The following is a 23,980-nucleotide window of genomic DNA, read 5'->3' on the forward strand; positions in this document are numbered from 1 at the left end:
CAAAATATAAACTTTAAAAATAACACAAAACATAAATCTACACAAACTTTTGTACAAGAAATGGTTATACAGCATTGTCATAGTAGCCAAAGAGTGGAAACCACCCAAATGTCCACCAATTGATGAATAAATAAAAAGTAGGGGGCTGGGGTTCAGTGGTAAAGCACTTGCCTAGCATGTGTGAGGCCCTGGGTTTGATTCTCAGCACCACATACAAACAAATAAATAAATAAAGGTCTGTCAATAATAAAAATATTTTTAAAAGTGGTATATACGTACTCCACATATGTATGATATGTCAAAATACATTCTACTTCGTATATAACTAAAAAGAACAAAAAAGTGACATCCATATCAATGTTATATTACTTGGCAATAAAAAGAAATGAAGTATTGATACATGCTATAATATAGATGAATCTCAGATACATTATGTTCAGTGAAAGAAGACAGACACAAACGAGCATATTTTATTCAATTTGTATAAGATATGTAGAATAGGAAATCTAAAGAAACAGAAAGTAGATTAGTAATTGCCTAGAGCTGGGGAATGTAGATGTGTGTTGGAGTATGGACTGCTAATAGACAAGGGATTTCTTTTGGGGGATGATGAAAATGTTCTACAACTAAATTGTGGCATGTGAAAGACCCTCAATTCAACCCTCAGCACCAAAGACAAACATAAAATTGGACAGTGGTGATGATGCCTGTATAATTCTGTCAATGAGCTACAAAACCATTTAATTGTATAGTTTAATAGGTGAATTGTATGGTATGCAAGTTATATCATAATATAGTTATTCCATTAAATTGATGAAATACAATTTAAGGTGTCACTCCATTTATTATTAAGCATTGAGGTTATTTTCAATTTTGTATTCTGCTAAATAACTGAGCACACTTCATTTCTGTTTGACTGATTGATTGATTTCAGTGCTGATCAAACATAGGGCCTCCAGCAAGCATTCTACCTCTGAGCTACATAGAGCCCAGCCCTGGCCTCTGTTTATTTTGATATGCTCTAGTCTCATCACTTCCTGTTTTGTGTCAGAGGCATTCTTGGGACCTAAAAGACCACATCCCATGTGAGTACTAGGCTGTCCTGAGCCTGGGGCAGGACTATTCTGAGCATCCCCTTTCCAGTCTCAGATCCTATTGTTGGCATATGCCCTCCTCCAGCTCCCACTCAGGGATTCAAATACTTTAAAGATGCTAAAACTGGGAAGTCTCATGCAGTCTCTGCTATTGTGAAAGCCAGGGTAAGCTATCTGTCCAGGCCCTTGCTGACCAGGGAGCCTCTTGGTAACAACATTTCCTCCTCTTTATCAAATGAGCTACTTACCTCCAGGGAGACTGACAGCCAAGGAAACAAACTGTCCCCACATTATTACAGGAATATTTGCTCAAGTTGATGAGACTCCAGTTCAATTACAGGTCTCTTCGAAAAGTAAGGACTATCACTGGGCATGGTGGTGCATGCCTGTAATCCCAGCAACGTGGGAGGCTGAGACAGGAGGATAGAAAGTTCAAGACAAGCCTCAACAACTTAGCATGGCCCTAAACAACTTAGCAATATTCTGTCTAAAACTTAAAAAAAAAATGGGGGTGGGGGGTGGGGATGTGACTCAGTGGTTAAATGTCCCTGGGTTAAGTCTCCAGTACAAAAAAAAAAAAAAAAAAAAGGACTGTCAATGAAAGGTAGGAGACAGATGTGAGTGAGTGGTGGTAACATGATGTTAAGGGACTGATTCTATAAATTGGACCTACTGTGCAACCCCTACATGCTTTCTCTTGAAAAGAAATTTACCTGAGCCCTGCCCAGCTTAAGTCAATACCATATGCTTCATTCATCAGCAAATAGTCTGTTATCTGTTGGAGAAATATGGGCCTGAAAGGGTCCTCCCTGCCAAGTTATCCTGAAATGGGAGATTTTTGTGACAGACAGGATTCCAGAACTCAGGGTGGCTACAGATAATTCCTCCTAACCATAAAATCTGTAAATAAGTTCCAATTAGGACCAGTCTATATGGGTCAAAGTGACCCAGAGTTGCCTTAGACCTTTACTATGCACAAATAGGTACTTGGAAGTCTGATGCAATCCTGCTGTCAGTCAAAAGTCAAGAGGGGGGTCTGGAAAGGACCCTGGAAACTTCACTAAAACCCTCAATAAAACTGGAGGGAAGGAGTGCACTATCTTTTCCCTCTCTGAGAGGGCTCTCTCTTCCTTAAGAGCATCCCCCTATTTCCTTTTTTATATCCCTTATAATAAATTCAGGCCTGCTACTCTGAGCAACATGTCTGAAATCTTTCCAGCAAAATCTCAAGAACCAGTAATGGAGGACCTTCTCAGTCGCCTTGGCTCCATGGTGACCCTTGCTCTGTAACATCACCACTTTCACTGAGGACACAAGTGCGTGAAGTAGAATATCACGTTGGGGAGGGAACAGGTCAATTTCAAGTTCCTGGCGGGGAAAGCCAGCTGTGAGGTTTTAACCAAATGGTTGTTTCTCTCCATCAAACATAGCATTTGTTTCTTGTCCTCTGTAATCATATTGTGAACAGAAAAGCAAATTATCTTTTCCAAAGCTCTCCTCCCATTTCTAAATCTTTTGATCACGAATGCTGGGAAGTTTACCCCCATGACCAAGCAGTCCATTTTAAAGAACGATTTTTTAGTAAAGCTGCTATAAATCTGACAAAGATGTACTGTCACTAAGGTAACATACATGACTTCAAGGTAATAAGCTGATCAATACTTTACAGATGCAAATAACTGGCATCTTCCACACAATTCTCTCTCATTAAACAAGCTCAGTAGTCTACTCTTAGGCTTCTGTAATGGTTAGTTTGGCAGTAATTGACATAAAATAAATTCACATCAAATTGTAAGTGTAGGCAACTAGGGCTGGGATGGCAGATTTCTCCAGAATGTCCTTGGGACCTCAGACTTCTTTTCAGTCATTGCTTTACCAACCCTAGAGAATAGTTTTTGTTTTTATGGTTCAAAGCCGTAACTATTGCAACCCCATTACAGGTAACAAGCTGCAAGAGGACAGAAAGAGTGAGAGTGGAAGGAAAGGGGGACAAAGTATAGGTGCTATCTATCTTTAAGAAAAGTTCCCCAAAGTCATTTCTGCTATATATCTGTTGGACAGAATATCATGTTACAGCCATACTTAATTTCAAATGAGACTGAGAATATGGTCTTTATTCTAGGTACTATGCAATTGGGTAGAAATGAGGGGTTCTAGCACCATGGGAAAAAAGAAAACACATATCCAGAAATACTAGCAGAGGCTCAGGTTCATCCCAGATCCACCCACACCAACATACTCAGGACCCAGGCCCAGGGTAGGTACCAGTCTGCCACCACCCCCCCCACCCCACCTGGGAGCCCAAACCTAACCCACTTCCATCTTGGGACACTACAGACATCACCATAGCCTTCCCCATGCAGTAGCCCCTATACTTTTTGACAACAGACAGGGCCTAGAAGCAGCTGCATCTCAGAGCAGGCATCCCAAAGACAGTGTAAGGCCCAACCTTTCAGCCCCAACTCTGTAAGATGTTGCATCCATCTTGGGGAACCTCCACTATTATCTTGAGTTATCTTAGCTATTGCCACCACCACCTATAGTTGCAGTAGCATACACTGAGGGACACCAGTAGGGCCTGGAAGCCCAACATCAAGGTGAGGCACAGACAATCTGTGGGGGCACTATAAGAACATAGGGTAGAATCTGTAATATCTCAGATCTATACTGAAAGAAAGGCAAACACAGAGACACCATGAAAAAACAAGAGAGGAAAGTGCCTCAAACAAACCAGGATACTACAATAACAGAACCCATGGACAGTGAAGTTGATGAAATGTCAGAGAAGGAGTTCAGAAGGTTCATAATTAAAATGATCTGTAAATTAAAGAATGACCTAAATGAGCAAATAGAGGCAAAAATTGATCACTCCAACAAAGAGATAAGAGAGCAAAAACAGGTAACAAAAGATTACTTCAAGAAAGAGATAGACTCTGAAAAAATAAAAACAGTCAGAAATCCTTGAAATGAAGGAAACAATAAACCAAATAAAAGACTCAGTAGAAAGCATAACCAACAGACTAGAACACTTGGAAGGAAGAACGTCAGATAATGAAGACAAAGTATACAATCTAGAAAATAAAGTTGACCACACAGTGAAGATAGTAAGAAATCGTGAACAGAACATCCAAGAATTATGAGACAGCATCAAAAGACCAAATCTAAGAGTTATTGGGATAGAGGAAGGCACAGAGTTTCAAAGCAAAGGAATGAACAATCTCTCTTTTTTTTTTTTAAAGAGTGAGAGAGAGGGAGAGAGAGAATTTTTTTAATATTTATTTTTTAGTATTTGGTGGACACAACATCTTCATTTGTATGTGGTGCTGAGGATCGAATCCGGGCCGCACGCATGCCAGGCGAGCGCGCTACCGCTTGAGCCACATCCCCAGCCCTGAACAATCTCTTCAATGAGATAATATCAGAAAATTTCCCAAGCATGAAGAATGAATTGTAAAATCAAATACAAGAGGCTTACAGGACACCAAATGTACAAAATTACAACAGATCTACACCAAGGTACATTATAATGAAAATGCCTAGTATACAGAATAAGGATAGAATCTTAAAAGCTGAAAGAGACAGGAATCAGATCACATATAGGGGAAGACCAATCCATATCTCAGATTTTTCAACCCAGACCCTCAAAGCCAGGAGATCATGGAACAACATATATCAAGCTCTCAAAGAAAATGGATGTTAACCAAGAATCTTATATCCAGCAAAATTAAGCTTTAGATTTGATGATGAAATAAAAACCTTCCTTTAGGTCCTTTGGGTACAGTCCTAGAAGAGGAATAGCTGGGTCAAATGGTGGTTCCATTCCCAGTTTTCCAAGGAATCTCCATACTGCTTTCCAAATTGGCTGCACCAATTTGTAGTCCCACCAGCAGTGTATGAGTGTACCTCCCCCCCCCACCCCACCCCCCGCCATCCTCACCAGCACTTGTTGTCTGTCTTCATAATGGCTGCCACTCTTACTGGTGTGAGATGGTATCGTAGTTTTAATTTGCATTTCTCTGATTGCTAGAGATGATGAGCATTTTTTCGTGTATTTGTTGATTGATTATATATCCTCTTCTTTTTTTTTTTAACTTATCTGCATTTATTACTGTTTAAAGCAGAATGTTGACTTGGGCACTACATATTTCCATTCACAAGCCTCACTGACTTACTTTTTGAACAGTTTTGTAACACACCTAAGGGAGGTTTAAGCTTTGTTTCTTGAAATACTCTTCTTTGGAAAACAAGCCCTGTAGAGTTCCTCCCAGCCAGTTGTCTGTTTCACATACTTGGTTCTAGAGGACTAGTACATGCACAGTGGGTAACTATGGGGGATCCTAATGAGATGAAACTCAAGCCATTTTAACAAATATCTTTCTTTTAAACATCAAGGTCTATCCTGGAACACTTCGGGGACAAAAGATTTGGTCTAGTCTACTAAGGGATACAACTTGGTAGTGAAACCCTTTAGACTACAAAGTTAGGTTACATGTCTTAGAACAAACATCTCAACCTGTTAAAATAAGCCAATGTGAAACTAGAAAAAGCATTACTAGCTCTGCTTTAGTGCCTAAAGTATCACAGTATATCACTTAAAAGTACAAAGAAATCTTATCTCCCCTTTAAGTAGATATCGTTATGCCATACACATTTTAATAAATATTAACAAAAACAAAGAACAAAATCCTTGAAAAGGTATCAGGAATGAAGGTGAAGTGGGGGACACACATATGAGTGGTTCTTCAGAAACTTAGTCTACTTCTTCCATGCGTGATGTGTCATCATCTCCTTCCAGGGGTGGCATCTCTTCTGTTACAGCAGCACTGGTGTTGTCAGCAGTGGGATCATCCTCATCAATACCTAGACCAAGTTTGATCATCCTGTAGATCCTGTTAGCATGGGTCTGGGGATCTTCCAAACTGAAGCCAGAAGACAGGAGAGCAGTTTCGTACAGCAAGATGACCAGATCTTTCACAGACTTATCATTCTTGTCAGCCTCTGCCTTTTGCCTCAAGGTCTCAATAATGGAGTGGTCAGGATTTATCTCCAGGTGTTTCTTTGCTGCCATGTAGCCCATTGTAGAGTTATCTCTGAGAGCTTGAGCTTTCATGATTCTTTCCATGTTTGCTGTCCAGCCGTATGTGCTTGTGACGATACAGCATGGAGAGGTCACCAATCGGTTTGACACAACCACCTTTTCAACCTTTTTCTCCAAGATGTCCTTCATGATCTTGCAGAGGTTTTCAAACTTTGTCTTTTTCTCTTCCTGTTTCTTCTTCTCCATCTCTTGGAAGCTCCAAGCCCTCTTTGGTGACAGACACTAAAGTCTTCCCCTCAAATTCCTTCAGCTGTTGGACACAGTACTCATCGATGGGCTCAATCATGTAGATCACTTCCAAACCATGCTTCCGAAGACGCTCCACAAAGGCAGAGTTAGCTACCTGGTCCTTGGTCTCACCTGTGATGTAGTAGATGTGTTTCTGGTTTTCCTTCATTCTGGTGCAATAGTCCTTGAGAGAAACCATCTCATCCCCAGAAGCAGAGGTGTAGTATCGTAACAGCTCTGAAAGCTTCTTTCGATTTTGAGAGTCTTCGTGTATTCCAAGCTTTATATTTTTAGAGAACTGCTCATAGAATTTTTTGTAGTTCTCTTTATCTTCTGCCAGTTCAGTGAAGAGTTCTAAGCATTTTTTGACCAAATTCTTTCTAATGACTTTCAAAATTTTGCTCTGTTGCAGCATTTCACGGGAAATGTTTAGAGGAAGATCCTCAGAATCCACCACTCCTCTAATGAAATTCAGATATTCAGGGATTAGCTCCTCACAGTTATCCATGATGAATACTCTGCATACGTACAACTTAATGTTGTTCTTTTTCTTTCTGTTTTCAAAGAGGTCAAAAGGAGCACGTCTTGGGACAAAAAGAAGAGCTCTGAATTCCAACTGTCCTTCAACTGAAAAATGCTTCACTGCCAAGTGATCTTCCCAATCATTGGTCAAGCTCTTATAAAACTCTCCGTACTCTTCGTTAGTGATATCATCAGGATTTCTGGTCCAAATGGGCTTTGTTTTGTTGAGTTCTTCATGATTGATGTACTTCTCCTTAATTTTCTTCTTCTTCTTCTTGTCACCATCCTTCTTTTCTTCTTCCTCTTCATCAGAACCAACATCTTCAATTTCAGGTTTGTCGTCAGGCTCTTTTTCTTCTTTTTCTTTTTCCTCCTCTTTATCTTCTTTTTCTTCAGCCTCATCATCACTGACTTCTTTATCACGTTCCTTCTCCACAAAAAGAGTAATGGGATAGCCAATAAATTGGGAATGTTTCTTCACAATCTCCTTTATTCTTCTTTCCTCCAAGTACTCAGTTTGGTCTTCTTTCAAATGCAGGATGACCTTTGTCCCACGACCCATTGGTTCTCCTGTATCAGTCCTGACGGTGAAGGAGCCCCCTGCCGAGGACTCCCAGGCATACTGCTCATCATCGTTGTGCTTGGTGATCACAGTCACTTTCTCGGCAACCAAATACGCAGAATAAAAACCAACACCGAACTGGCCAATCATGGAGATGTCTGCGCCAGCCTGCAAAGCCTCCATGAACGCTTTGGTCCCAGACTTGGCGATGGTACCAAGGTTATTGATCAGGTCGGCCTTGGTCATTCCAATTCCAGTATCCACGATCGTGAGGGTTCGATCTTGTTTGTTTGGAATGAGGTTAATATGCAGCTCCTTCCCGGAGTCTAGCTTACTGGGATCCGTCAGGCTTTCGTATCTGATTTTGTCCAGGGCATCCGACAAGTTGGAAATCAGCTCCCGCAGGAAGATCTCTTTGTTCGAGTAGAAAGTGTTGATGATCAGCGACATCAACTGGGCAATCTCCGCCTGGAAGGCGAAGGTCTCCACCTCCTCCTCCTCCATGGGCTGGTCTTGTGTCTGTGTCTCCTCCGGCATCTTGGCTGGACAACCGCACTGGGCTCCGCGGCAGCAGCACCAGGACGCTGAAGCAACTCTATATATCCTCTTCTGAGAAGTGTCTGTTCAGGTCTTTGGCCCATTTATTGATTGGATTATTTGTGGGGCTTTTTTGATGCTTATCTTACTAAACTCTCTGAGATTAGAGCTCTATCTGATGTGTGAGGTGTAAAAATTTGTTCCTAGGATGTAGGCTCCCTATTCACCTCACATATTATTTCTTTTGCTGACAAAAAACCTTTTAGTTTGAATCTGTCCCATGTGTTGATTCTTGGTTTTAATTCTTGTGCTATAGGCATCTTATTAAGGAAGTTGAGGCCTAGCCCCACATGATGGAGATTAGGGCCTACTTTTTCTTCTATTAGACGCAGAATCTCTGGTTTAATCCCTAGATCCTTGATCCCATTTTGAGTTAACTTTTGTGCATGGCGAGAGAAGGGGATTCAGTTTCATTTTGTTGCATATGGATTTCCAGTCTTCCCAACACCATTTGTTGAAGATGCTATCCTTTCTCCATTGCATGCTTTTAGCCCCTTTATCAAATATAAGATAGTTGTAACTTTGTGGATTAGTCTCTGTGTCCTCTATTCTATACCATTGGTCCACCCGCCTGTTTTGGTACCAGTACCATGCTGTTTTTGTCACTATTGCTCTGTAATATAGTTTGAAATCTGGTATCGCTATACCGCCTGATTCACACTTCCTGCTTAGAATTGCTTTAGCTATTCTGAATAACCCTGAATGTTAATGGCCTAAACTCACCAATTAAAAGACATAAACTAGCAGATTGGATCAAAAATTTAAAAAGACCCAACAATATGCTGCCTCCAAGAGACTCATCTCATAGCAAAAGACATACATAGACCTAAGGTGAAAGGTTGGGAAAAATCATAGCACTAATATAGACCGCAAAATCAAGCAGGGGTTTCCATCCTTATATCAAATAAAGTAGACTTCAAGCTAAAGTTAATCAAAAGGGATAAAGAAGGACACTACATACTGCTCAAGGGAACCATACACCAACAAGACTTAACAATTATAAATATATATGCCCCAAACAATGGAGCATCTACATTCATCAAACAAACTCTTCTCAAGTTCAAGAGTCAAGTAGACCACAACACAATAATTTTGGGTAACTTTAACACACCTCTTTCACCACTGGATAGATCTTCCAAACAAAAGCTGAACAAAGAAACTATAGAACTCAATAATATAATCAATAACTTAGACTTAACTAACATATATAGAATATTTCATCCTTCAATGAGAGAATATACTTTCTTCTTAGAAGCACACTTTTTTCTCTAAAATAGATCACATATTATGCCATAAAGCAACTCTTAGCAAATAAAAAAAAGTAGAGATACTATCAGATCATAATAGGATGAACTTAGAAATCAATGATAAAATAAGAAATAAAAGCTACTCCAACACCTGGAGACTAAATAATATGCTATTGAATGAACAATGGGTTGCAGAAGATATCAAGGAGGAGATTGAAAAATTCTTAGAGATAAATGAGAACACTGACACAAAATATCGAAATCTCTGGGATACTAAGAAGACAGCACTAAGAGGAAAGTTCATTGCATGGAGTTCATTCCTTAAAAGGAGAAAAAGTCAACAAATAAATGACCTAACATTATATCCCAAAGCCCTAGAAAAAGAAGAACAAATCAACACCAAAAGCAGCAGAAGACAGCAAATAATTAGAATTAGAGCTGAAATCAATGAAATAAAAAAAGAAACAATTGAAAAAATTGAAAAAACAAAAAGTTGTTTTTTTTTGAAAAAAAAATTAAATTGACAGACCCTTAGCTATGCTAACAAAGAGAAGGAGAGAGAAAACTCAAATTACTAACGTAATGAAAAAGGAAATATCACAACATAGAAATACAGAAGATAATTAAAAATTATTTTGAAAACATGTACTCCAATAAAATAGAAAATATCAAAGGCATTGGCAAATTTCTAGAGTCATATGATTTGCACAGCTTAAATCAGGATGACACACACAATGTAAACAGATCTATTTCAAGTGATGAAATAGAATATGCTATCAGAAGCCTACCAACCAAGAAAAGCCCAGGACCAGATGGATACACAGCTAAGTCCTACAAGATTTTTAAAGAAGAACTAATACCAATATTCTTCAATTTATTTCAGGAAATAGAAAAAAGAGGGAGCACTTCCAAACTAATTCTATGAGGTCAATATCACCCTGATTCCAAAACCAGGCAAAGACACATAAAAAAAAAAAAGAAAAGAAAACTTCAGACCAATATCTCTAATGAACATAGATACAAATATTCTCGATAAATTTCTGGCAAATTGAATACAAAAACATATCAAAAAGATAGAACACCACAATCAAGTGGGGTTCATTCCAGGGATGCAAGGTTGGTTCAACATACGGAAACCAATAAATGTAATTCATGACATCAATAGACTCAAAGATAAGAATCATATTATCATCTCAATAGACACAGAAAAAGCATTTGACAAAATACAGCACTCCTTTTTATTCAAAACATTAGAAAAACTAGGGATAACAGGAACATATCTCAACATGATAAAATTTATCTATGCTAAGCCCCAAGCCAACATCATTCTAAATGGAGACAAATTAAAAGCATTCCCTCTAAAAACTGGAACAATACAGGGATGCCCTCTCTTACCACTTCTACTTAACACAGTTCTTGAAACACTGGCCAGAGCAATTAGACAGATGAAAGAAATTAAAGGGATAAGGACAGGTAACAAAGAACTCAAATTAGCACTATTTGCTGACGATATGATTCTATACCTAGAAGACCCAAAAAATTCCACCAGAAAACTTTTAGAACTAGTAAATGAATTCAGCAGAGTAGCAAGATACAAAATCAACATCCATAAATCAAAGGCATTTCTGCATTATCAGTGACAAATCCTCTGAAATGAAAACAAGGAAATACTACCTCATTTACAATAGCACCAAAAAAGTAAAACACTTGGGAATCAACTTAAGAAAAGAGGTGATGGGCTGGGGTTGTGGCTGAGTGGTAAAGCACTTGCCTAGATGTGTGAGGCCCTGGGTTCAAGCCTCAGCACCACATAAAAATAAATAAATAAAATTAAGGTATTGTGTCCAACTACAATTTAAAAAAATTAAAAAAAAAAAAAAGAATGCAAGCTTTGGCGCTGGGGTTGTGGCTCAGTGGTATCTCTCCTGCCTCACACTCATGAGGCCCTGGGTTCAATCCTCAGCACTACATAAAAATAAATAAATAAAAATTAAAGATATTGTGTCCATCTACAACTAAAAATATTTAAAAAAAAAAAGAAAAGAGGTGAAAGACCTGTACAATGAAAACTACAGAATGCTAAAGAAAGAAATTAATAAAGATCTTAGAAGATAGAAAGATCTACCTTGCTCTTGGATAGGCAGAATTAATATTGTCAAAATGATCATTCTACCAAAAGCACTATACAGATTTAATGCAATTCCAATCAAAATCCCAATGGTATTCCTCATAGAAATAGAAAAAGTAGTCATGAAATTCATCTGGAAAAACAAGAGACCCAGAGTAGCTAAAGCAATCCTTAGCAAGATTCCCACTATACCAGAACTTAAACTATACTACAGAGCAATAGTAACAAAAACAACATAATATTGGCACCAAAATAGACTTGTAGAACAATGGTACAGAATACAGAACACAGAGACTAACCCACATAATTACAGTTATCTTATATTTGACAAAGGCGCCAAAAATGTACATTGGAGAAAAGATAGCCTCTTCAACAAATGGTACTGAGAAAAGTGGAAATCCATGAGCCAGAGGCAACATCCATCAGAACAAAATGAAATTAAATCTCTATCTCTCACCATGCACAAAACTTAACTCAAGATCTAGGAATTAAATCAGAGACACTGTATCTATTAGTAGAAAAAGTAGGCCCAAATCTCCATCATGTTGAATTAGGCCCTGACTTCTTTATAAGATTTCTATAGAGCATGAATTAATATCAAGAATCAATAAATGGGATGGATTCAAACTAAAGAAACAAAAGAAACCTCAGCAAAAGAAACAATCAGTGAGGTGAACAGAGAGCCTACTAATTGGGAACAAATTCTTACCACACACACTTCAGATAGAGCACTAATCTCTAGAATATATAAAGAACTCAAAAATCTTAACACCAAAAAAAACAAATAACCAAATCAATAAATGGGCCAAGGAACTGAACAGACACTTCTCAGAAGAAGATATACAATCAATCAACAAATATATGAAAAAATATTCAACATCTCTAGCAATTAGAGAAATGCTAATAAAAACTAAGATTTCATCTCACTCCAGTCAGAATGGCAGCTATTAAGAATACAAACAACAATAAGTGTTGGCGAGGATGTGGAGGAAAAGGCACACTCATACATTGCAGGTGGGACTGCAAAATGGTGCAGCCAATCTGGAAAGAAGTATGGAGAATCCTTGGAAAACTGGGAATGGAACCACCATTTGACCCAGCTATCCCACTCCTTAGTCTATACCCACAGGACTTAAAACAGTATACTACAGAGACACAGCCATATCTATGTTTATAGCAACACAATTCACAATAGCTAAACTGTGGAACCAACCTAGATGCCCTTCAGTAGATGAATGGATAAAGAAAATGTGGTATATATACACAATGGAATATTATTCAGCATTAAAAGAGAATAAAACCATGGCATTTGCAGGTAAATGGATGGAGCTGAAGAATATAATGCTAAGTGAAATTAGCCAATCCCCAAAAACCAAATGCTGAATGTTTTCTCAGATTTAAGGATGCTGATTCATAATATGCTGGGGGTGGTGGTGGTGGTGGTAGGAGGGTTAAATGAACTCTTAGATAGAGCAAAGGGGGAAAGGGGAGGGAGGGGAAAGGAGGAGGCATAGAGGTGGGAAAGACACTGGAATGCGATGGTCATCATTACCCTAAGTACATGTATAAAGACATGAAGAATGTGACTCTACTTTGTGTATAACCAGAGATATGGAAAAACTGTGCTCTATATGTGTAATATGAATTTTAATGCATTCTGTTGTCATATATAACAAATTAAAATTTAAAAAGAAATAATTAGCAGACTTGGCCAATCACTCATAACTTACCTAATTGCATAAAATCCTATCAAAAGATACAAAGAAAATCTGTTCACAAAGGATGAAAGAACTAAGATGAAATGAAAACTACATGCTAGGTAATTAACAGTACTTAAACAGTATAAGAGATAACTATGAATAATAGTTGAAAGCATTAGAGAAGACATATCTGCAAGATGTGTCTTGAGTTCTGAAATAAAAATGGATAGGAGCCAGAGGCAACATTCATCAGATATACTGGGGCAAATAAAGAGTTTATATAAGCAACAATAAAAATCATACTGCTTTTTCACTTCCTGAAAGGTATGTCAACTAATTTTATTCCTTCTATCAGTATTTCAAGAATATATGTTGTATTTGGCTTTTCTATATACCTCTAAAAATTAATCACTTTTATTTGGGAAACACTTCTGCTTTGTTTTAGGTTTTTATTAACTATATTAGCACATGCATATGTTGGGAAAATACTTACTACTCTCTTCCAAGAAATCCCAATGCACACAACTTGGTATAAATTTATGTAATCCTCTTACTAATTAATTTAAAATCTAGACTCAAGCTTGATTTCTGTGTAAGAAATAATCAACAGAATGTGACTTAAGATTGTTCAAGAGAGATAATGTTTAATATGTTTTAGAAAAAGAAGATTTAGTGTGGTTATTTTAAATTTACAAGTTCAGAAGGACTCAGCCATAGATGTGAATATAAATAAGGAAACGTTACCAAATGGGAAAAAAATCTCAAATTTGATGCCTATAGTGGTGTTAGAATTTTGCATCTTGAAATTTGAGTCATAGCATGATCCTGTCAGTAAAAATTCTTGTTATCACTACATTTCAATACTTACTTAAAAGACACAGAGAAGCTAATGTGGTAGTACACACCTGCAGTCTCAGTTACTTGGAAGACTGAGTCAGAAGGATTACTTAAGCCCAGAAGTTCCAGGCTAGCCTGGGCAATACAGAGTGATTGTATCTCAAAAAACAAAACAACACAGAAATACCTGACACAGAGGCTACAGCACATGCCATGCAGAAGAGTGGGAAGCACTAGCCTGGAAAATTAAGAAAGTCGTGTTCCAGTTTGGGTGAGTCCCCCCCACATTTAGTCACCCTGGTAAGATAACCTTCTCAAGGTCTTCATTTTGTCATTAAAAAAAAAATAGTAAAGGAGTTGGACTTGAAGTTGTCTACCGTCCTTTCCATAACAGTGGTTTTAAGGTACCTTGCAGGATCATCTCAGATGATGTAATACTTATAGCCTGTATTAATGCACTTTTGATATATTTATTATCAGAAGCCATTCACACATAAGAATGAATTAGAATATTAGTTCATGAAAAAATAAATATAATCAGAATCAGAGTCATAAAACTTAGCATTCACAGTATTGAACCTAGAAAAAAATATAATAAAATGTTAAAATTAAAAGGACATTATATATATATATATATATATATATATATATATATATATATATATATGAGAGAGATAGAGAGATAGAGAGAGAGAGAGAGAGAGAAAGCTTCTTATGAAGAAGTGTGTTTCAATAACAACCACTCCATAACAACTGTGAATTCAATTTGTGAACATACACAATCTAGGGAAAAATTCAACCCAAATGTCACACAGCATCAAAAGGATTCCGGAGTTCCTAAAGACACATGTTGAGAAAGAGAAGAACTCATCCCCATTTCCCCATCCTTCAGACCTAAGGGGCAGCATTTAAATTATGCACATCTTTGGCAATATTTTATAGAAAATAAATACCCAGTATACAAGAGAAATTTTAACTCAAATCTTCCTCTTCAATTTGTTTTTTATAGCAGACATGTTAATTTCATTTTGAACATGATATGCCAAATATCCTGAGCTTCCAGGAATGAAGTCATGTAACTCCCCAAGGAATTTCTTCATAGCATCAATTGATATATAACCTACAAAATAAGAAAATACATATAAACTTGCATTTGAAATCTTATCATACTTTATGCTTTCCATTGTCTTTGATTTATTAAAGTTATAATTTTTAAAAAGTGACTTGATGAAAGAACTAAAAGGAAGAAATAATACCAGTGAGAAGATTCTCCACAAAATCTGATCATTATCAGGAACATAGTTCCCCCACCCCAACCTACTACTATCCTTTAAAACATAGATACTTGATAAATCACTTTGACTAGTAACAGTGTCATGTTGGGACTGCAACATTTAAAGCAAAATAACTGGGAATAACGGATTAAAGGATAGTCACTTAGAACTATCTATTTAACTAGCTACCAACAGCACAAACAGCATATCTTCCCTATTAGAACAGACAACTTTTCCTGCACTGCTAACACTGACAACAGTCTTTGTGAAAATTTAATGGGAAATTGACATTATTGCTCAGTCAAGAAAAGTTATGGGTGTGAGCAATTTGATGTCATAATAATCTGAAAAAGATATTACTATCAAAATAAAAAAACAAAAAAAGAAATCCAGCCCAAATGGAAAGAGCTTAAGGACTCGATAGCAAAAACTTGATAGCAATCGCTTACTATTTGAATGATTATATTTTATGTGTGATGCAAATTTTATGATTTATACTAAAATTGAAATCTAACTTAAAAGTAAACACTTAAAAAGTGAAAAAAAATCTGGTATAATTGAATTTTAAAAAACACTACCATCTAGCTCAATAGGATACCTATATCTATACCTATTTTAATTGTTTTAAATAAGAAATTTGTAGTTAATAAGTTAACTATGAATCCAATCATATGAAATTGCTGTTTTAAAATAGCCATCAGTAACCTCACTGAATACTGCCCAGATAAAAGTATACAAATATCTACCTCTAATGCACCAATTAAAAATGTGGAAGAAAATATCTGCCTCACTCAAGACCATCCAAATACCAGTGGCCACTTTTCAACTGGTTCCGTTAGTTCTATCCTCTCATCACCTTCTCAAGTTCAACTTCTTAGCTGACTTTTCTTTTTGTGGAACACTCAGGTAGGAGACTGAGTGATCTCTAAATAGACTTCTGGGCATCTATGAATCTCCTTAAATTTTGTGTAAAGTTTGTAGTGTGTATGTGTGCAAGCATACATACACACATGCCTACACACAAGCATGATAAAGAAAGGGGCCTAGGTTTCATCAGACCCTGAAAGAAAATTATTATTGGGGTTTTCCACAAAATTCCAAACTGGGACACTTGAAAATACAAACTGATGCCAAACATGCACAGGCCCTGGGTTTGATCCCCAGACTACAAATAAAACAAAACAAAACAAAACAAACAAACAAACAAAACTGATGCCTGAAAACAAGCATAAGTTGGGACTGTATTTACCCTACCTAGAGACCACTGTTCTAGCACAGAAAATATGAGACCTATCCTTGGATTAATTTTGCAGGTTAATTTATTTAATATGTAGACAATGTCTCTTCCATTATCACATATAATTTAGAGCTCTTACTTATTAGGCATTTGAAGTACAACAGCAGCTTTATTCTAAACACTATTTCCTTGTTTCTTTTCTAGCTGGGTTTACTCTAAGTTTTAAGTCACCTGTTACCATGTTGTTCACTGGATAATTCTGAAGAGGGAAGTACATTTGCTTTTCTACAACTGGAGTCCTTATAAAATTCTTTTCTGTGCTGTAAAATGAAACATACAGTAAGCCATACATATGTGACATTTTTATATATATCCCTGAAGCACAATCATTCAATAATTCTTTATAATTAAAAATATATGTATAGCTATGCTATCAGCAAAAGAAAACACAGTACTCTATTTTAAATGATTAGAGCACCTTTGTTATTCAGCATTCAAATAATATAGACACTATTTACTAGTATTTTCACACTTTACAATACCAAATTTAAAAAAATGTCTGGGAAGACCATAAGCTACAATAAGATTCTTGAAGTGATTTTTCAGTTTATAAAAATTAAATCTGGCTCAGGAGGCTGAGGGCCTAAGCAACTCAGCGAGACCCTGTCTCTAAATAAAATATTTAAAAAGATGGGGAGGGCTATGGACATGGCTCAGTGATTAAGCACCCCTGGGTTCAATTCTCAGTACCAAAAAAAAAAAAAAATTAAATCATGTTTATGTGGTCGTGTTGTATAATTAGGTTTTTAAATTTTTAGAATTTTTTTTTTACTTGTGATGGACACAATACCTTTATTTTATTTATTTATTTTTATGTGGTACTAAGGATCAAACCCAGTGCCTCACACATGCTAGGCAAACACTCTACCACTGAGCCACAATCCCAACCCCTTATTTTAATTTTATAAAAGCTGAAATGTTTTCAACTGAAATATCTTTTTTTTTTTTTTTTTGAGATGAGGTATGACTATATCACCCAGTCGAACCTTAAACTTTTGGAATCAAGTGATCCTCCTGCCTCAGTCTTCCAAACTTCTGGGACTACTGGTATACACCAGCAAATATCCTATTTGCTAACTATACAAATAACAGCATTTATCATACTTAGACTACATATATCCAATAGATAATAAATAGTAGGAAAATTAAAACCTTAATAATTAAGAATAATTAATAAATGGAGTTATCCCTAACTTTATTAATTAAATTTATTTCCTAAAAGTATAAAACTATATTAAAAGTATTATTTTCAATTTTTAAAAAATTTAGATTTCACTTAAGTTCTTCCAATGGAAACCATGTATCACTTAGATGAGATCCTTCAAATAAAACAAAATTGTGTTCTCAGAAAAGTCTGAGACTAAACCTTCTTTGTATACAAAAGTAGAAATGTAAATTGGTTTAACTTCTATTCAAGGCACTTTGATAAGAATTATCAAAGATACAAATGTACATGCCTTTTGACCTAGTAATTTTTCTTCTAAGAAACTATCCTACAGATACATGCAAAATGACTACAAACCGTGCCAAAACACTGTTTTTAATAGCAGATTAGAAATTACCTAGAAGTCTATTAAAATAGAAGACTAGTTAACTATGGTGAAATCATATAATGAATTATTACACTGTACAAAGTGAAAAAGCTTTTCATGCTGTAATATGAAATCACCTCCAAGATACTTTGTGAGTGAAAAAGAATACAAGGTGCAAAATAGTGTTTGCAGAGAAAAAAAGGAAAAAAGAAAGAAATTTAGATGAATTTGCTAATTTATATATATATATATACACACACACATATATATAAATATATATGATAATATTGATTGCTTCTCTAGTACTCGGTATATTTTTCTAGTACCCCTTTTTACATATCTTGGATTTCAAACCATGTAAATATATCATCCAAAAAAAGAAAAAGAGTAATAATAAGTAAATGCACATAACTAAGGAAATTATTTTTTTAAGGAGTAATGAGTTTTGGTTTTAAGACTTTGTAAAGTATTAAAATACATAAATAAAGTTATCTAATTTAGCACCTATTGTATTAATGGAATAAAACACATAGTTTAAATATAGATCTTCATGGTGGAGGGTGTAACTCAATGGTAAAGCACTTGCCTAGTATATGTAAGGGCCTGGGTTCAATTCCCAACACCCCAATAATATAAAATAAATAAATAAAATAGTTCTTCATATATATAAAAAATGACAAAGGGAAATCACACATAAGTAGGAAAGAGATTTATTTTTTAAAAAACTGGAGGAGGCCAGACCTGGTAGCTCATGCCTATAATATCAGCTATTCAAGAGACAGCTGAGACAGGAAGATCACAACTGGAGGAAATTTTATTTGCAAAACAAAAATAAAATTAGATCTTCACCTCATACTATACACCAAAATAAATATCTGCAGAATTTAAAACCTATTTGATCTCTGAATTGGAAAGGCTTTTCTGAATACAGAAGCAACAGAAGAAGATAGGAATAGTGATTAATGACGTAGAAACTAAAAATGAGCATCTCCAAAAAAGCGCAAGTCAACAAACCGAAGATACAATTTATCAAATTGACAAAAGAATAATATAGCTATTCTAAAAGACAAGTTGATAAGAAAAACAATAAGATCCTCACTAGAAAAATGGAGAAAGTTTAAAAATAAGCCACAGAAAAGGAAATTCAAAATGCTAAAAAACAAACGTGAAGAGGTTCAAACCAATTAGCAATCAAAGAAAGATGTGAATTAAAACAAGATGACATTTTTCATCTATTAAATTAGCACAAGGCTTCTTATTGATACTCAATACTGGTAAAGATGTGGTGAGACTACAATGGTAATAGTTTAAATTTGTACTTTTGTGGGAAGCAACTGGCAATATTCATCATGGTCTTTAAAAATAATTATATCTCAGCCAGGCATGCTGGTGCATGCCTGCAATCCAAGCAACTTGGGAGGCTGAGGCAGGAGATCACAAGTTCAAGGCCAGCCTCAGCAACTTAGTTGAGACCCTGTGTCAAATAAAATAAAAAGGGATGGGGACATGGCTCAGTAGAGTAAAGCACTCCTAAGTTAAATCCCCAGTAACTATCTATCTATTTATCTATCTATCTATCTATTTTCATATCTCTATATCATAAATTTCATATCTGAGAATTTATAATAAGAAAATCATAAAAAGTAAAGCAAAATTTATTTTAGCTTTATTTTAATTTACAAATAATTATATATATATTTGTAGTATACAAATAGATATAGCAAGATTTATTTTCAAAAGATGTTTGTGAAGTTGTCATAAAAGAGACAAATTGTGAATAATTAAAATAAATTAACAAAAAGATGGTTAAGCAATATGAAATATCATATTCATCCATTATAAATCATAATATCAATAAGTATTTTCAACATGGGAGCTGCCTGTAGAATACTAAACGTAAAATCAAGAGTCAAACTACCTATGCAGAATGACCTCAACTCTATTAAAACTACGTATATTTGTATAAAATTGGCAAGAAAGGTGAATGGTGGCACTGATTGTAATTCAAATTTTCTTTATTCTTTTCCATATTTCCTATTTTGACAAATTATATGCATTACATTTATAATAACAAAACAACTAAAAACAAACAATAAATAAAAGCTTATGCAAGTTTCAGATTTGGGAAACATTTGGGGAAGGGAAAATAGCATAGTGGTTAAGAGTATGGACTCTGGATCAGCTAGACTTGGTCTTACATTCAATTCCACTCCTTGAATGAAACAGGAGAAATTAGCTCTGAAACCATTTTCTCAGTTTTAAATGAGGCTGATAGTATTTATCTCTCTCATAAAGTTGTGAGAATCAAATAAAATTCTGTGACCTGCTTAGCTCACCAGTATCTTGTATTTATCAGTGTTAAATAAGAGTTTACTCATTTAGTAAGTGTTCAATATCATTAATAGTATTCCAATAAAATAAAGGCTTCATAGGTAGGCTCAGGGTATATTTTATTTATGTTCATACTGCACCCTCTGGTGGTTTCACAAAGAAAAGGCTCTAGGCAGACAACAACCTAATTCATAATAATTCATAATTCATAATAATTCATAATTGATATCCTTTTTAAATTTTTGTTATTGGATTGAACATATTTTCCCCAGATTTATAAGACTTATCTGCATATTAAGAAAATTAACATTAATGGGAAGAAAACTTAAAATTGAAAAAATATATAAATTAAGCCATTAAGTTTCATGTAAAGAAACTACTATTTGATCATTTTTATTTCAGCAGTAAAATACCAGATTTTTAATAAATAATATTCCCCATGAGTATTTGAAAACCACAGAATTGGAAAATATTGAATTAGGACTAGATTATGAATAAGCTCTGCATTGATGGAGCCTCTCAGATTTGTACTAGATTTGGTAAGTCTATGTTTGATTGTCTTTTTAAATTTGATTTCTTAAGTTGAAGTCACCACATTATAAACAATTTGGAAAGAAGGGAGGGAAATCACTCACAGCTTTCAAAGTACTGCTAATATTTAGTGTATTTTTATTTAAATAATAATGTAACTGCTGGATGTGGTGGTGCATGCTTGTAATCTCAGCTAAAATAGGAAGGCTAAAACAGCTGAGGTGGGTGAATCCAAGTTCAAGGTCAATCTGAGCAATTTAGGAAGACCCTATCTCAATATAAAATATAAAAATTGCTGGGGAAATAGCTTAGATCACCTACCTAACATATATGAGGCCCGGGGTTCAATCCCTACTAACTAAAAAGTAATATTAATGAAAATGTTATTATAACTTTCATAAAATATTTGTTTCCTTTCTGCAAGAATAGTACAGCAGAGTAGCTAAACATAGGTGCTCTGGAATTAAGCTGACCCAGTGCAAATCTTGCTTCTACCCCACTTAAAACTTTGGGAAAATTATCTAATTTTCTGTAAATAGGAATGATAATAATGACAATATCAATTTCATAGGAAGACTGTGAAAATTAAATGAAATAGAAACACAATTACTGCTCAAAGATTGAATTGAGTATCAGTGAAGTATATAAATTCAATACCTTTTGGATAATTCTTTTTTGTTCTCTGTTGCTAGTTCACTGATTTTTATTTTATTTGATGCTATTTCCTCAGGCTGCAGATAGCAAAAGAAATCACATTTTTAAAATTAGCAGACCAATGATCCAATCAATACTTTTTTTAAAAAAAGAAAAAAAGTAAATATATATATATATATCTCACTGTTGAATACACACACATATATATGTACATATATATATATTTCAAGAGTCATAAAATATTTATACTTTAGGTCCATTCAATCTAGTTTGTTGGAGAAACACAAAATTTTTTACACACATGTATACAACTATATGACATATTTTTAAGATATAAGGAAACCAGAACTTTTAAAATACCAGTTATAATTTATTAAGTGAGTAAATGAGTGAGAATAATGTTATTCTATTTTTAAATTTTTAAAATTTTCTCTAATATGATCATATTACTTTTTAGTAATAAAGAAAGAAAAGTGTTACTAATTTAATTTTTCTTAAAATCTTGACTTAATCCTGGACTTCCTGTAAACTATAAATCAAAAATAAGAATGCTGAACAAATATGTTTCTATGTAGAAGTGACAGTAGTCAGCTTTAGAGTTGTAAAAGAACTAAAATTATACTAAGGTTTTCCAAAAGATTTTGTGAAAGTGACTCAGGTACTGATATCTATTACATAGTGTATTTACCTGATATGTCATTAGGAAATTTCTATATTTAGGTCAGATATCTACTCCAAACAATACTACTATTCCCCAAATTACTTTCCAGACTTATCCTTGTTGTTCCCATTTGATAAAGTACAGTTTACTTATATGTTCTCTGTTTTAATCATTTTAATTGGCAAAATTGATCAAAATTTCAAAGAATTGACAAAATCCTTTATAATAATATAATTTCTAGTCAACAGCCAATGAAGCATGTTATACTGTTTTTAGCTGTAAAAACATTGGATTGGGTTGAAGCTAAGAAATTTGGTTCCACTTTGCTAACATATGGTTATGTGAACTAAAACAGGTCTTTTCTTTCTGTTTTCTTATTTGCAGTAAGTTTTTTTTTATTTGTAATAAGTTTTCTTATTTGTAAAACTAAACAATTAATGATCTTTAAGGTTATTTTAAGCTCTATGAATCTGTTACTCAATACTTTGTCCAATAATAACCATTCCATCTTCATTCATTTTCTTGGAAAAAAGTCAAAGATTGGGTATTTTCATCTTTAGTACAACATACTATTACTTCCTAGCCAAAGAAACTGAAAGAACTATTATTTTCAGATGATGACAGTTTGAGGAAAAAAATTAATAAAAGGAATATGAAATATATAAGTCAATCACTTGGCTTTGGGCAAATTATAAAGATTTTATTCCTAACTTTTTATTGTGAAAAAATTTTAACTTACCAAAAACTTTAAAAATAGTATAATAAATACTACATACCTTTCATTTAGACTTAGATTTTTGCCACACTGAGTACCCTCTCTTTTTTATATTTTAGCTGGACCATTGGATAAAAATTGGTAGAAATTGTGACATTTACATTCCTCAGTACCTAACATTAATTTTCTTTAAAAATGCATTATTTATCTTTGCAATATTATCATACTTAAGAAAATTAATATTAATTTGATATTATTTATTATTTAGTCCATCAATAAATTTTTCCAGTTGCTCTCAAGATGCCTTTTACAACCTTCCTGTTGTTGTTTTCAAAAACACAAAATCCACCCTAAGTACACGTATGAAGACATGAAGGATGTGACTCTACTTTGTGTAGAACCAGAGATATGAAAAGTTGTGCTTTATATGTGTAATATGAATTGTAATGCATTCTGTCATCATATTAAAATTTTTAAAAAATTTTTAAATACAAAAGCCAATTGAGGTTTAAATATCACATTTGGTTGTTGGATCAATCTAGAACAGTCTTCTTGCCTTTTTTGGTTTTTTATGACTGTGTAAAGAGTCCAGGTCAGTTAGTTGACTCATAGTATATAATCCATATTCTGGATTTGTCTGATTAACCCTGAATTAGATTCAGATTAAATGCTTTGAACAAGAATGCTACACAACTAATACTGAATACTTAAATCACACCAGACTGAACATAATGAGAGTTATTCCAATATTGGTGATGCTGAACTTGATAAGGTATCTTCCAGATAATGCTATTATTATTCTGTAATGAAAATGTTCCTTATCCCAGCATTTCTTTCCTTCCTTTGTTCCTCCCTTGTCTTCCTTTTGTCTTTTTTCTTTTTCTGCTTTTGGAGTATCATTATGGACTAAAGGATTCTTTTTTATTTAATGTATCATAATTTATTATTGTCATTATTCTTTTCGATGCTCAA

General features: G+C 34.7%; 1 protein-coding gene and 1 pseudogene across 5 annotated transcripts in view; both read right to left on the reverse strand.

Annotated features, from left to right (window-relative positions):
* Positions 1 to 23,980, reverse strand: part of TERB2 (telomere repeat binding bouquet formation protein 2) — a 53,160-nt gene that overhangs the window by 24,907 nt on the left and 4,273 nt on the right. For 2 of the 4 annotated variants that reach the window (XM_081292336.1, XM_081292334.1), the window contains exons 5-7: positions 21,636 to 21,709; positions 16,756 to 16,844; positions 14,742 to 15,133 (exon numbers count right to left, since the gene is read on the reverse strand). In XM_081292336.1, coding sequence (XP_081148462.1) covers positions 14,991 to 15,133; positions 16,756 to 16,844; positions 21,636 to 21,709 — 306 coding nt within the window. In that variant the 3' untranslated portion in view covers positions 14,742 to 14,990. Of the gene's footprint in view, positions 1 to 14,741; positions 15,134 to 16,755; positions 16,845 to 21,635; positions 21,710 to 23,980 lie in introns of those variants that run through there. The other 2 variants (XM_081292335.1, XM_081292337.1) reach the window with 2 other exon arrangements.
* Positions 5,772 to 8,067, reverse strand: LOC308647145 (heat shock protein HSP 90-alpha-like; annotated as a pseudogene). The gene has a single exon. The product of its transcript is annotated as a heat shock protein HSP 90-alpha-like (transcript).

The sequence above is a fragment of the Spermophilus citellus genome, assembly GCF_964194105.1.
Source record: "Spermophilus citellus genome assembly, chromosome: 4".
Lineage (NCBI taxonomy): Eukaryota > Metazoa > Chordata > Mammalia > Rodentia > Sciuridae > Spermophilus > Spermophilus citellus.